A 16,370-nucleotide genomic window follows, 5' to 3' on the forward strand; every position below is an offset into this window, starting at 1 on the left:
GCTACATTGCAGCTCTGTCCAATATTATATAGGGAAATTGACTATAAACCGGCTCTTACGAGAAGGATGCTGGACTGGTTCGTATCCAAAGTTGGACTGGCCCATTTTTTACCCAGTGTTACATGGGTGAATTTTATGTTTCTCTTGTGGGCTGGGGTCATGGTTCGGCCCCTGTTGCCAACACTGCCCCACTGTGTCCGGTGTGCCTTCACTGGCCTCTTCTCTCCTCCCGTGCCTGATCTCTACCATTGACAACCCAGAATGCCCGGGTGTAAACGGTCTCTTGATCTCGCTGTACTTACGGTCAACATCGCTTGTTTCCTGCTCGCTTGCATCCTTGTTGTAGAACGGGAACTTTCGGGAAAATAGGTTCTTTTTACGCTTGTCATTGAGTGACTGCTGAGGAAGAAAGCGAAAGGAAGGGGTGGGGGGGTGGGCAGAAGGTATGGAGAATGTCTAATGTCGATATGGAGAAAATATAGAAGCCCCTCACCACCTGGTGCTTTGACTCTGTGGCTAGCCTTGTAGCAAGGTTAACATGAGAGCTAAAGGCTGATGTCTACTCTACTCTAACGATGGTGCTTTAGCATGGTTGGCATGAGAGCTACATTGACAATGTAGCTAGCCCTGAAGCAAGGTTTGCATGAGAGTTAAATGCTGGTTTGTACTCTGACAATGTGGCTAGCCCTGTAGCAGGGTAAGCATGAAGTTAAAGTTAAAAACTAATCTAGATACTGGCAGCAATACTCAAGCCACATTTCAGAGCTGCATTTATTAAGCTAATCAACCCAATATATCAGGCAAAAGGCTAAACAGTATATACACTGAGTATACAAAACATTAAAAACACTGCTCTTTCCATGACAGACTGACCAGTTGAATCCAGGTGAAAGCTATGATTCCTTATTGATGTCACTTATTAAATCAACTTCAGTCAGTGTAGATGAAGGGGAGGAGACAGGTTAAAGAAGGATTTTTAAGCCTTGAGACAATGGAGACATGTAATTGTGTATGTGCGCCATTCAGAGTGTGAAACGGCAATATTTAAGTGACTTTGAACGGGGAATGGTAGTATGTGCCAGGCGAACCAGTTTGTGTCAAGAACTGCAACACTGCTAGGCTTTTCACGCTCAATAGTTTCCCATGTGTATCAAGAATGGTCCACCACCCAAAAGACATCTACCCAACTTGATACAACTGTGGGAAGCATTGGTATCAACATGGGTGTTTCTAATTGTTGGTATACTCAGTGTAATTAATGCTCATCAATACTGGGGTTAGATATTAATTTCCATAGTGATTGCTAATCAAGTTCAATGTGTGACAAGGTGTGCAATTTTAGGAATTGTGGTTGATTAGTAATACATATTTTAATATAAAATAGTACATATCTTACACAAGAAAAAGCTTCAAATTGTAAAAAAAAATCCCAGATTTTTTTTTAGATGGGCAGGAAAAAGGGATGGGCGAGATTCTACCGCTCTGTCAATCACCAATCATATGTGGAGAGCCAAGATCACTAATTGGCTGCATACTGGTGACTGACAGTAGGCTGATCATGCCACCCCATCACAAAGTGAGCATGTGCAAAGCAAAGATGAGTGAGGGGTGAGGAGGCGTCGGAGAAAGCTTGGGAAGAAAAATTCTTAAGAGGCAATTGATTTGCATGCAAAATGGGATGCAGAGAAGGGAAAAACCCAAAGCTAGCTTTTGTGCATACACATGCCAAAAGAAGCGATTTCACTGCTTTTGTTTCATTACTTTCTTATCCCCTATAATGCTAATAAGATTAGCTGTAAATATCATCCCAATTCCCAATCTTTAGATAGATCCAGTCACATCAGTAGTGTCTACTGGTTGGGGGCCAATTCAGTCCAACCTGCTTTGGGTTATTTCACTGCATCCAGGGCCATGCTGCACCTAGCGAGTAAAGTTGAAGACTATTGAGATAAACAGAGAGAGAGAGAGAGAGGGAGAGAGAGAGAGAGAGGGAGAGAGGGAGAGAGAGGGAGAGAGAGAGAGAGAGAAAGAGGGGGGGTGTGAGAGCAAGGAAAAGAGTTGGGTGGTGGAGGTAGTGGCAGAGGTAGCAGACGGTCAGACGTCAATGGCAAGCGTATCTCTCCCTCCTTTTCCACTCATGCACGTTTTGTCTTTTTCAGTTTGCCTTGTTAGGAGTCGGCGGCACCGGGCTGTTTCGGGTGGCGTGCGGAGTACTTTTTGGATGGTAACACATCTAGGTTATGGGCTCGCCCACTCAGGTTTGTCATTGCAATTGTATTAAAAGTTATTAAAAAAGGGAAATGAGTGACAGCTAGACTTGGGGCAGCGTCAGTCAAAAGGTTGTCGACAGACATGCTGTTAAAGAGCTATCTAGCATTTCCAAAAATTTGTCACAAACAGATTGATTAGTATTTGTAATTCAAGTGGCAGCAGAAAGTACTAATCATTGGACTAAAACTATACATACAATTTGAAATTCTGCAAATTACATTTTCTACTGTAAAATACTGGATCCTGAAATTATTAACACCCTTGATAAAGATGATTTAAAAAAAAAGGTTTTTGACTAAAATGTTGGTCTGGAGCCCTGAAGGTGAGGTATTTCTCAGTCCTGTCGAAGCTCTGTCTGGCACACCAATGGAACCAGCTTCCCCATGATGCTAGGACAGTAGAGTCCCTGCGCATTTTCCAAAAACATCTGAAACCGAACCTCTTTGAAGACCATTTTAAATATCTGTCTCCCTCCCCGCCCTCAAAAATAAATAACTAGCACCGATTTTCCTTAAAACTTCTTCGGGATTGGTGTCCCTTCCACGGGACGGTTGAGCTAACGTAGGCTAATGCGATTAGCATGAGGTTGTAAGTAACAAGACAATTTCCCAGGACATAGACATATCTGATATTGGCACAAAGCATAAATTCTTGTTAATCTAACTGCACTGTCCAATTTACAGTAGCTATTACAATGAAAGGATACCATGCTATTATTTGAGGAGAATGCACAATTTTGAACATGAAAAGTTATTAATAAACAAATTAGGCACATTTGGGCAGTCTTGATACAACATTTTGAACAGAAATGCAATGGTTCATTGGATCAGCCTAAAACGTTGCACACACACTGCTGCCATCTAGTGGCCAAAGTCTAAATTGCACCTGGGCTGGAATAATACATGAAGGCCTTTCTCTTGCATTTCAAACATGATGGTACAAGATGGTATTATCTTTTACCAGATCTATTGTGTCCCTTTCACATTTTCACAAACGCCAAAGTGTTTCCTTTGAAATGGTCTAGAAGAAAAAGAAACGCACACCTATTAAGACGAGGTGCTGGCTAGCGGAGTAGAAAACTTGAAAATAAAAGAGGAGCTCAGATGCAAAAATGTAATTACCAACGTTTCGACAGCCAAGCTGTCTTCATCAGGGTATATTGTCCTTTGAAATGGTACCATGAATATGCATATCCTTGCTTCAGGGCCTGAGATACAGGCAGTTAGATTTGGGTATATCATTTTAGGCGACAATGGAAATAAATCCTTAAGAGGATCCGCCCCATTAAATGACTAAAATATCAATTGAAAACCGCATTGTCAATAATTTTGACCCCTACCTTTTTGAGAAGAAAGTATTACTTATTACTGAGTATTTTATTATTATAAAATAATATAATTTGGGCTTCCTGAGTGTCGCAGTGATCTAAGGCACTGCATCACAGCTAACACTGCGCCACTAGCAATCCTGGTTCGATATGGGGCTGACCGGGAGGCGGTGCACAATTGGCCCAGTGTTGTCTGGGTTAGGGGAGGGTTTGGCCGGCTGGGATGTCCTTGTCCCATCGCACTCTAGCAACTCTTGTGGATTCCGGGTTAAGCGAGCAGCGCGGCTTGGCGGGTTCGTGTTTCAAGGGCTAACTGCTCTCGACCTGTACAGGAATTGCAGCGATGGGAAAAGACTAACTACCAATTGGATATCATATTGGGGAGAAAAAAGGATTAAAAAAAAATTTATTTATATTTTTAGCTCAGTATTTTAATTATTTATTTTACAGTCATTTTTACTCATCTTTATGAAGGGTGTCAATCATTTCAGACCCCACTGTATATTCCGAATGGTGAGGTCATCCTGTATGCAGACTACATGATTAATTCTAAAATCATACACTTCAAACCCTAATAAAACAATTCAAGTATTGCTTTAAAGTGCCACAATACTCATTAATCAGGTCAAACACTAAATCTAATGTCCTCCTTCCTCATAACGAGACAGAAATGTTACTTACCCCTCTGTCTCGCGACTTGGAGTTAAACTTGACCGTCTTTAGCCGTGCCCTCTCTTTCTTCTCCACCCTGAGGGTTAAGGTCATGAAAGTTCATTAGAGGTCATTAACCTGATAAAATATGTCAGTACAATTGAGTGTTGCAAGATTATGTAATTTATAGATCGGCAGGTAAGGGTGCTCTCGAGCGGCTAGATGTTCTTTACCATTCGGCCATCAGATTTTCCACCAATGCACATTATAGCACACATCACTGCACTCATCTCTGTATACCCGTCACAAGACCCACTGGTTGATGCTTACGCCTCACTCACACCTATCTGAGATACCTAATGCAGCCCTCATCCTCCACATACAACACCCTTTCATATTCTGTTAAAGGTCCCCAAAGCACACACATCCATGGGTCGCTCCTCTTTTTAGTTCGCTGCAGCTACTGGAACGAGCTGCAAAAAAACACTCAAATTGGACAGTTTAATCTCCATCTCTTCATTCAAAGACTCAATCACGGAGACTCTTACAGACAATTGTGGCTGCCTCGCATGATGTATTGTTGTCTCTACCTTCTTTCCCTTTATGCTGTTGTCTGTGCCCAATAATGTTTGTCCCATGTTTTGTGCTTCTGCCATGTTGTGTTGCTACCATAATGTGTTGTCATGTGTTGCTGCCATGCTATGTTGTTGTCTTAGGTCTCTCTTTATGAAGTGGTGTGGTATCTCTTGTCGTGATGTGTGTTTTTCATATATATATAAACACAGTGCCTTGCGAAAGTATTCGGCCCCCTTGAACTTTGCGACCTTTTGCCACATTTCAGGCTTCAAACAAAGATATAAAACTGTATTTTTTTGTGAAGAATCAACAACAAGTGGGACACAATCATGAAGTGGAACAACATTTATTGGATATTTCAAACTTTTTTAACAAATCAAAAACTGAAAAATTGAGCGTGAAAAATTATTCTTCCCCCTTAAGTTAATACTTTGTAGCGCCACCTTTTGCTGCGATTACAGCTGTAAGTCGCTTGGGGTATGTCTCTATCAGTTTTGCACATCGAGAGACTGAATCTTTTTCCCATTCCTCCTTGCAAAACAGCTCGAGCTCAGTGAGAGCATTTATAGCGGCCCGTATGGAGAGCATTTGTGAACAGCAGTTTTCAGTTCTTTCCACAGATTCTCGATTGGATTCGGGTCTGGACTTTGACTTGGCCATTTTAACACCTGGATATGTTTATTTTTGAACCATTCCATTGTAGATTTTGCTTTATGTTTTGGATCATTGTCTTATTGGAAGACAAATCTCCGTCCCAGTCTCAGGTCTTTTGCAGACTCCATCAGGTTTTCTTCCAGAATGGTCCTGTATTTGGCTCCATCCATCTTCCCATCAATTTGAACCATCTTCCCTGTCCCTGCTGAAGAAAAGCAGGCCCAAACCATGATGCTGCCACCACCATGTTTGACAGTGGGGATGGTGTGTTCAGGGTGATGAGCTGTGTTGCTTTTACGCCAAACATAACGTTTTGCATTGTTGCCAAAAAGTTCAATTTTGGTTTCATCTGAGCAGAGCACCTTCTTCCACATGTTTGGTGTGTCTCCCAGGTGGCTTGTGGCAAACTTTAAACGACACTTTTTATGGATATCTTTAAGAAATGGCTTTCTTCTTGCCACTCTTCCATAAAGGCCAGATTTGTGCAATATACGACTGATTGTTGTCCTATGGACAGAGTCTCCCACCTCAGCTGTAGATCTCTGCAGTTCATCCAGAGTGATCATGGGCCTCTTGGCTGCATCTCTGATCAGTCTTCTCCTTGTATGAGCTCAAGGTTTAGAGGGACGGCCAGGTCTTGGTAGATTTGCAGTGGTCTGATACTCCTTCCATTTCAATATTATCGCTTGCACAGTGCTCCTTGGGATGTTTAAAGCTTGGGAAATCTTTTTGTATCCAAATCCGTCTTTAAACTTCTTCACAACAGTATCTCGGACCTGCCTGGTGTGTTCCTTGTTCTTCATGATGCTCTCTGCGCTTTTAACGGACCTCTGAGACTATCACAGTGCAGGTGCATTTATACGGAGACTTGATTACACACAGGTGGATTGTATTTATCATCATTAGTCATTTAGGTCAACATTGGATCATTCAGAGATCCTCACTGAACATCTGGAGAGAGTTTGCTGCACTGAAAGTAAAGGGGCTGAATAATTTTGCACGCCCATTTTTTCAGTTTTTGATTTGTTAAAAAAGTTTGAAATATCCAATAAATGTCGTTCCACTTCATGATTGTGTCCCACTTGTTGTTGATTCTTCACAAAAAAATACAGTTTTATATCTTTATGTTTGAAGCCTGAAATGTGGCAAAAGGTCGCAAAGTTCAAGGGGGCCGAATACTTTCGCAAGGCACTGTATATATACAGTGGGGAGAACAAGTATTTGCAGTGTATCAAATATTTGTTCTCCCCACTGTATATGATGTTTTTATTTTATTTTTAATCCCAGCCCCCATCCCCACCCGAGACCTTTTGGTAGGCTGTCATTGTAAATAAGCAATTGTTCTTAACTGACATGCCAAGTTAAATAAAGGTTAAATAAAATTAAAGTAAAAAAGATTCAAGAAACGTTCCCAAAATTCCTGGTTTGGAGCGTTCCCTGTTCGAGGATTCAGAGTTGCAAGATTCCCTCCCTGCTTATTCTCTTTCCTGATTCCAGGAATTCAAAATTCAATGTTTGTTAGATGTTTTCAAGGCTCAAAAGTAGTCTTCTTTTGAGTTAACTATTTTGTAAATCCTACTGTATGCAACAATCCAATATGATTGGTTAAAATAAGCACCATGCAATTTCTAGATTTGCAGTACTTTTCCATTAATTTGTGGCCCTGACATACAGGACATCGCACACAGAGAAGTATCTATATTCAGACCACTCAGAGGCTATGGATAAATATTCAGAAACGGTCTAACGGAAACCAAAGCTTCGGCAGGGAGGAACCCAATATGTACCTGAATGTGTCAAATCTATTTTAGAACGGCAAGTTCTTCAAAGGTAAATGTGTTTTGCAGTCACAGCATTAATTGTGCAGGAGCTGTGGACTATGGCAGGGATAGGCAACTTGTCGAGGAGGTCCGAGACACTTTTGTTTTTTATTCTCTCCGTCTAATCAAGGACTGATTCAGACCTGGGACACCAGGAGTACAACTAACTACGAGTTAAAAGAGAAAAACAGGAGGGGGGGTTTACCTTCTCTTGCTGGGGATGACACCCACTTCCTCTGCCTCACCCTCCGGGGTCACCTGCCGAGCCTGCCACCACTCGTCGTCTGAGGCGTTCACCACATGCAGGATGTCCCCGAATTTAAAGTTGAGCCCCTGAGAGGGGAGCCCTGAGTCCTTTGTCTTGTCATAGTCGAATAGGACTCTGGAAAGAGTAGGAAACAAGTCACATTCAGTAAGTGAGTTTGATCATTTAGATGTAGTCATCTGGCTGGCATATGGCTAATATTTGATTAACAGTAAACTATAATGTGTAGTAACCAAACATTATACAACTACAGTTTGTCAGATGCTTCAAGATCACAAAATGAGTACAATGTTAAGATGAGTCAACATCCCACGCCATCGGTTGTGTTGATCCTGCTATATGCCTCAACTAAATGAATGGACATATGACCACTGCAAATTTAGAAATCATACAGTGCTTATCTTTACCATTCATTTTAGATTGCAGAATATAACTGAATCTACAAAACAGACGACCTGAGATATGGAATTAACTCAACAGACTTTTGACAAACTTCAAAAGTTGAGCTCAACAGAATCGGCAGAAACTCAACAGAAACTCAACAGAAAACTAAAAAACAGCTACCAAAACTCAAACCAGCCACACACATCATATTCAAGTCAATAGAACACCTATCATCACACACTTTGTATCTGACAAACTTAGATTTTTGGAGGTTAAGCAAGGCCCTAAAGTGCGACATTAAATATTTTGCTGTGCAACCAGGAATTTTAATTGGGGACCACCAATGCGACCCAAAAAATAATACCATTTTTTGTAAAATGTTTATTTCTAATATCTGGTGTAATGATAAGGCTTCCTTGTATCACTGTTTCCTGAGCGCAGATTATTTAACATCATGCACCATTAATACAACAAAAACTGCTAGTTTCTAACCCAAACAGTTCCAAATAATTCTGACCCCGTATTACTGGCACAACATTTTTATCTTCCCGCCACAGAAACCATGCTACGGGCCGCTATAAAACTACGTGGGTCGCATTTGTTTTACACCTTATGACTGAACGTTTGTTACCTCATTAGCTAGCTAGCTATCAACCTAGTAACTTTACCAGAACATCCCCCCCCCCAAAAAAAATGTATATATTTTTTATTTAACCTTTATTTAAGCAGAAGCCTCAATTTGGGGGCACAGAAAGGAAAAGGGTTCGCATCGTCAGGAGATCAATGATCATAGCAATGAATGAATGACAGATGTCTTGCATGTCGTCATCACAAACTTGACACTCTAAAAGAGCGTACCATTTTCAATTTAATACATCTCAATAGGAAAATAGTGATTTTACATAATGTATAAACCTAATATTCCACAAATTACTAATTTCAATGACAGGTATTTGTATAAACATTTTTGCTTTTTATAATAAACATGTATTTACAAGGTTACAATTTTTACCCCCCTTTTCTCCAAAATCTGATGATTACGATCTTGTCTCATCGCTGCAACTCTGCAATGGGCTCGGGGGAGGCAAAGGTCGAGTCATGCGCCTTCCGAAACATGACCCACCAAGCAGCTCTTCTTAACACCCACTCACTTAACACGGAAGCCAGCTGCACCAATGTGTCGGAGGAAACGCCGTTCAACTGACGACCATAGTCAGCCTGCAGGGGCCCGGCCTGCCACAAGGAGTCGCTAGAGCGCGATGAACCAAGTAAAACCCACCCGGCCAAACCCTCCCCTAATCCAGACGACGCTGGGCTAATTGTGCAACGTCATATGGGACTCCTGGTCACGGCCGGTTGTGACACAGCCTGGGACCAAACCCCAAGCTGTAGTGACACCACAACTGCGCCACTCGTGAGGCCTCACCTCATTTTTTAAAGTTAGGAGCACCAGTGCTACCAATTAAACATTTTAATTTTGAGCCTTGAGTGCAAGGTTAAGCTGTAGACCTTCAATCTATTTAGAGCTGGTGATGTCTTTTAGTGTGTTTTGGAGTCATCTCCACCCCCTTAGAGCTGTCTGACGCATGCACCTTTTCATTACACGGTGACGTCATTTTGAATATTGAATAGCTCTCTGTGTGTTTATCCTAGAGAATTAATGTTGCAGCTCAAACCCTTATTTCCGCAGATATAACGTTTGCGCCGATTCCATAACATGAGGCTTGTGATAGCGGACTTTATCTACTCATGAGAGGATCTGGACAAGAAAATCACCACGAGATTGTCTGTAAAATCCGAACCGTGTAAGCTACAAACCAATATATCACAAATATCGAAAGCGGAGACTCTCACAAAGCTGTTGGTTGTACTGCTCTACGAAGCACACCAGCTTCAAGGGAGTCGTCAATGTAACCCAGGCCCAGGCTGTAGAAATTGCAAAAAGTGCAAAGGGGTAAAAATATGCCCAAAATAATGTGACCAAACATGGGTCAAAATATTTTTCCCTAATTTTTGTTATACACTACATTATCAACAGTAAGTGGACACCTGCTTTTCGAACACCTCATTCCAAAATCATGGGCATTAATATAGAGTTGGTCCCCCCTTTGCTGCTAAGAGTCCAATGGCAGTGAGCTTTACACCACTCCAGCCGACCCTTGGCATTGTGCTTGTGTCCGTGCGGCTGCTCAGCCATGGAGAACCATTTCATGAAGCTCCCGACGAACAGTTGTTGTGTTGACATTGCTTCCAGAAGCAGTTTGGAACTCGGTGAACTCGGTAGTGAGTGTTGCAACCGAGGACAGAAGATTTAAGGAGGTAAGTGCTTCAGCACTCGGCGGTTGCATTCTGTGAGCTTGTGTGGCCTACCACTTCACGGTGGGCCGTTGTTGCTCCTAGATGTTTCCACTTCAAAATAACAGCACTTACAGTTGACTGAGGCAGCTCTAGCAGGCCATGAATTTTACAAACTGACTTGTTGTAAAGGAAAAGCCTAATTCAATGTTTCATAAAAATATTAATGTTATATATTTTTTGTATAAGGGTCCTAAAATTCAAAATCAAGTTGCTAAATGATACATTTTACGACCATTTTAAAACAATTCCACATGTTAGCTTAGTAGATATTGCGATCTAAGGGCTTGGACCTAAATAGGTTAAAGCTAATGGTCATTTACATTTCGGGGAACCTCTTTAGGTCTTACCTAACGTAGAGTGACCTCTTCTGGCTGGTCCGCAGCGAACCCGACCCCGAGCTGATGCTGCTGTTCATCATCTGTTCTCGCAAGTCGTGGATCTTGGCTTCAAATCGACTGTACTCTGAAAGGAAAACATAAGCAAAATAGACACAATATTGGCTAAATTCATTAAGAGGAAATTCAAAAAAAATTATTACAAATGTACTAAAAGAAACAAAAAGGTCACGTGCCAATAATCTCTCCTTCCTCCCAAAGTGTGTTCACTTGTTCCCTTCACGGATTTGAAAGTAAATGACTGGTGTAAGAAATATAGTAGAAACTCCCCCAAGCCCATTCCTCTACCAATCCAATGTGTTTGTGGGAAGTAGTGAACGAGAGTAAACTTAAGAAAGAAGATATTATTGGGACACACCCTATAATATGGGGTCCAAAATGGACACCCTTGAAAAAGATGAGAAAAAATGACTATATAAAATAAATATATAAAAACAGGGAAATTATATTATTTTATACTAATACAATTCCCCAGAGAAAAATATTTATTTTAACAAGTAATATTTATTTTCTCAAATAAGGTAAGGGTTCAAATTATTGACACCCCTGTTTTTAATACCTTTCAATACTTCACCTGGTGAGGATAACGGCACTGAGCTTTTTTCTAAAATGTTTTATGAGATTGGGGAACACATTGGGAGTGATCTTACAACATTAATGAATTTTTCCAGATTCTTGATATCCTTTGTCTACGCTTATGTGCTGCCCTTCAATTCAAACCACAGGTTTTTAATGATATTCATGTCCGGAGACTAAAATGGCCATTGCAAATTCAGGTGTCGTGTATTTATGGATGCCAAGGGAAGCCAGGCTTCTCCCAAAAATGTACCAAGAAAATAAATGTCCTTCAATTTGCAAGAAGCTGAATGCATCTAAACAGAGAAAGCATCTGAGCGAACGAAACAGCGCTCCTCTGTCTCAGTATGTGTAGCCCATTTTCTGATGCTGTCTAGTCAAAAAGAGTATGACATTGTTGCCACCCGTAGCGCTGAATATGTAACTCTGATATCAAAGGTCCCACAATTGACAGTGCATTTCAGAGCAAAAACCAGGCCTCGTGGCCGAAGGAATTGTCTGTAGAGTTCCGATAAAGGACCTTTTTGCCACATTTTGCTACGTTACAGACTTATAAAATGTATTAAAAAAGATAATCTACACACAATACCCCATAATGACAAAGAAATACGTTTATTTAAATTTTTTAAAACATTTTTGCAAAAACAATTATGAAATACCATATTTACATAAGTATTCAGAACCTTTGCTATGAGACTACAAATTGAGCTCAGGTGCATCCTGTTTTCATTGATCATCCTTGAGATGTTTCTTCAACTTGATTGGAGTCCACCTGGGGTTAAATTCAGTTGATTGGACACGCTTGACTACATAAGGTCCCACAGTTGAGAGTGCGAGAAGAGAAGCCACTCTTCAGTAACAGGCACATGACAGCCCACTTGGAGTTTGCCAAAAGACACCTAAAGACTCTCAGATCATGAGAAACAAGATTCTCTCGTCTGATGAAACCAAGATTGAAATCACGTCTGTAAGAGTCACGTCTGTAGGAAACCTGCACCATCCCTACGGTGAAGCATGTGGGAATGTTTTTCAACGGCAGGGACAGGAGACTAGTCAGAATCGAGGCAAAGATGAACAGATTAAAGTACAGAGAGATCCTTGACAACCTGCTCCATAGCACTCAGGACCTCAGACTGGGGTGAAGGTTCATCTTCCAACAGGCAATGACACTAAGCACACAGTCAAGACAACGCAGGAGTGGTTTAGGGACAGGTCTCTGAATGTTCTTCAGTGGCCCAGCCAGATCCCGGACTTGAACCCGATCGAAAATCTCTGGAGAGACCTGAAAATAGCTGTGCAGCAACACTCCCCATCCAACCTGACAAGCTTGAGAGGATCTGCAGAGAAGAATGGGAGAAACTCCCCAAAAGCAGGTGTGCCAAGCTTGTAGCGTCTTACCCAAGAAGACTCGATGCTGTAATTGCCTCCAAAGGTACTTCAACAAAGAACTGAGTGAAGGGTCTGAATACTTATGTAAATGTGATCTGTTATTGTTGTTGTTTATTAATTACAACAATTTCTAAAAACCTGTTTTTGCATTGTCATTATGGGATATTATGTGTAGATTGATGAGGGAAAAAAACAATGAAATCAAATTCAGAATAATATCACGGTTTCAAGGCATATGAACTAACAGGTTATAGAGCAAACAATGCAATTGGCACAAATTTGGCATGGGTCCTCAAAAGGTTATACAACTGCACCATCGAGAGCATCCTGGTTGCATAACTCCCTGGTGTGGCAAGTGCTCGGCGTACAACAGCAAGGCACTACAGAGGGTAGTGTGTACGGCCCAGTACATCACTGGGGTCAAGCTTCCTGCCATCCAGGACTTCTATATCAGGAAGTGTCAGAGGAAGGCCCTAAAAATAGTCTAAGACTCCAGCCACCCTAGTCATAGACTGTTCTCTCTGCTACCCCCAAGCCATAAGACTCTTGAACAGCTAATCAAAGGCTATCCAGACCCCCTCTTTTACGGAGCTGCTACTCTGTTTATTATCTATGCATAGTCACTTTAACTCGACCTACATGTACATACAGTGGGGCAAAAAAGTATTTAGTCAGCCATCAATTGTGCAAAAGTTCTTCCACTTAAAAAGATGAGAGAGGCCTGTAATTTTCATCATAGGTACACTTCAACTATGACAGAAATTAGAAAACAAATCCAGAAAATCACATTGTAGGATTTTTAATGAATTTATTTGCAAATTATGGTGGAAAATAAGTATTTGGTCACCTACAAACAAGCAAGATTTCTGGCTCTCACAGACCTGTAACTTCTTCTTTAAGAGGCTTCTCTTCTCTGTCTTCCACTCGTTACCTGTATCAATGGCACCTGTTTGAACTTGTTATCAGTATAAAAGACACCTGTCCACAACCTCAAACAGTCACACTCCAAACTCCACTATTGCCAAGACCAAAGAGCTGTCAAAGGACACCAGAAACAAAATTGTAGACCTGCACCAGGCTGGGAAGACTGAATCTGCAATAGGTAAGCAGCTTGGTTTGAAGAAATCAACTGTGGGAGCAATTATTAGGAAATGGAAGATATACAAGACCACTGATAATCTCCCTCGATCTGGGGCCCCACGCAAGATCTCACCCCGTGGGGTCAAAATGATCACAAGAACGGTGAGCAAAAATCCCAGAAGCACACGGGGGGACCTAGTGAATGACCTGCAGAGAGCTGGGACCAAAGTAACAAAGCCTACCATCAGTAACACACTAGTAACACACTATGCCGCCAGGGACTCAAATCCTGCAGTGCCAGACGTGTCCCCCTGCTTAAGCCAGTACATGTCCCGGTCCGTCTGAAGTTTGCTAGAGAGCATTTGGATGATCCAGAAGAAGATTGGGAGAATGTCATATGGTCAGATGAAACCAAAATAGAACGTTTTGGTAAAAACTCAACTCGTCGTGTTTGGAGGACAAAGAATGCTGAGTTGCATCCAAAGAACACCATACCTACTGTGAAGCATGGGGGTGGAAACATCATGCTTTGAGGCTGTTTTTCCTGCAAAGGGACCAGGACGACTGATCTGTATAAGGGAAAGAATGAATGGGGCCATGTATCGTGAGATTTTGAGTGAAAACCTCCTTCCATCAGCAGGGCATTGAAGATGAAACATGGCAGGGTCTTTCAGCATGACAATGATCCCAAACACACCGCCCGGGCAACGAAGGAGTGGCTTCATAAGAAGCATTTCAAGGTCCTGGAGTGGCCTAGCCAGTCTCCAGATCTCAACCCCATAGAAAATCTTTGGAGGGAGTTGAAAGTCCGTGTTGCCCAGCAACAGCCCCAAAACATCACTGCTCTAGAGGAGATCTGCATGGAGGAATGGGCCAAAATACCAGCAACAGTGTGTGAAAACCTTGTGAAGACTTACAGAAAACATTTGACCTCTGTCATTGCCAACAAAGGGTATATAACAAAGTATTGAGATAAACTTTTGTTATTGACCAAATACTTATTTTCCACCACAATTTCCAAATAAATAAATTACAAATCCTACAATATGATTTTCTGGATTTTTTTTCCTCATTTTGTCTCTCATAGTTGAAGTGTACCTATGATGAAAATTACAGGCCTCTCATCTTTTTAAGTGGGAGAACTTGCACAATTGGTGGCTGACTAAATACTTTTTTGCCCCACTGTATTACCTCAACTAACCGGTGCACCCACATCGCAAAAATGTACCATCCCAAAATGATTTCAACTATGTGAACCGAAAAAGGCTTCCACTATTTATGTGCAGGTGATAGGTTATGTGATGCGCAATATACCCTGCTGAATGTGGTGGTATGGTGGCAAGGTGGAATGCACAACTCTTTCATTCTACAGAACAGCAATGTTAGCTTATAGGACTATAGGTTTTTAAAGATTTTGAAAAGCTGTTGAAAGGTTTTGAAAGCTGTTGAGGATGGATGTTAGTGAGTGTTGCCTACACATTAAGTATATTTTCCATTGCTAAAGCAACATAAATTGTCCTAATGCTCCTCTCTCAGTAGCAATGTTTTTATTTTTAGTGGTCAAGCCACAACTGAGCAAGCCAAATAAAACTTTTTGTCTGTACTCAATCTCTGACACTAGCACCTCTTTCAGTCTCTGAAAGTTTTTTTCTTAGCTTTTTTGGTTGCGCCATTGTATTTCGTGGTACAGCTTTAAAGGGATGATTTTGACCATATGGTTAATTAGGGTAGTTTTGAAATGCAAACATCAAAGTCATGCACGAGCACATGAACAATGGGTATTGATCAATGTTATCTCCTAACGGTGTGCGTATGACGCTCGTAGGATTGTTTGATAAATCACACTTTTTCTATGGGTACGACCATTCTAAATTCTGTTAGTAAGTAGTACTTTAGAATAGTTTTTACGCAATATTGATAAATGACGCCCCAGGTGTTTACATTTGTTGGATGACATAGAGGTCTTTGGTGATGCACACCAGTGGTGGGTTTTGTTTTGAATGAACTCCCATACCTAGTGTAAAATATGGTGGTGGGGCTTTAATGTTATGGGGCTATTTTGCTTCCACTGGCCCTGGACTTTACCCAGTAAAAGGACATTTTAGGATATAATCTGTTTGCCTGTGCCAGGAGGCTGACACTTGTCCAAAAGTGGATCTTCCAGCAAAACAATAACCCCAAGCACACATCAAAATCCACAAAGAAATTGTTCATTGACCACAAAATCAACATTTGGCAATGGCCATCTCAGTCTCCAGACTTTAACACCATTTAAAATCTGTAGTTTGAATTGAAGAGGGCAGTCCATAAGCACAGACAAATGATATCAAGAATCTGGAAATATTCTGTATGGAGGAGGAATGGTCTAAGATCACTCCCAATGTTTTCATAAAACATTTTAGAAAAAGACCCAGTGCCGTTATCCTCGCGAGGTGAGGTATTAAAAGGTATTAAACACAGGCGTGTCAATAGTTTTGACCCCTACCCTTTTGAGACAAAAAGTATTACTTCTCTGAGCAATTGTATAAGTAAAAAATAATATAATTTCCCTTTGTTTGTGAGCATACAATATAGCTCAAAATTCGATTTTTATTTTTTAACAGTCATTTTAGGTCATCTTCATC

General features: G+C 41.2%; 1 protein-coding gene across 20 annotated transcripts in view; it reads right to left on the bottom strand.

The window, feature by feature from the left end:
• The window catches only part of dlg1b (discs large MAGUK scaffold protein 1b), a 242,222-nt gene that overhangs the window by 23,308 nt on the left and 202,544 nt on the right, over positions 1–16,370 (bottom strand). For 9 of the 20 annotated variants that reach the window (XM_020467259.2, XM_031810893.1, XM_031810892.1 and 6 more), the window contains 4 exons: positions 10,654–10,768; positions 7,505–7,681; positions 4,280–4,346; positions 303–399 (listed from right to left, as the gene is read on the bottom strand). In XM_020467259.2, the coding sequence (XP_020322848.1) occupies positions 303–399; positions 4,280–4,346; positions 7,505–7,681; positions 10,654–10,768 (456 nt within the window). The remainder of the gene's footprint in view (positions 1–302; positions 400–4,279; positions 4,347–7,504; positions 7,682–10,653; positions 10,769–16,370) is intronic. The other 11 variants (XM_031810895.1, XM_020467274.2, XM_020467267.2 and 8 more) reach the window with 2 other exon arrangements.

The sequence above is a fragment of the Oncorhynchus kisutch genome, linkage group LG30 (genome assembly GCF_002021735.2).
Source record: "Oncorhynchus kisutch isolate 150728-3 linkage group LG30, Okis_V2, whole genome shotgun sequence".
Taxonomy (NCBI): Eukaryota; Metazoa; Chordata; class Actinopteri; order Salmoniformes; family Salmonidae; genus Oncorhynchus; species Oncorhynchus kisutch.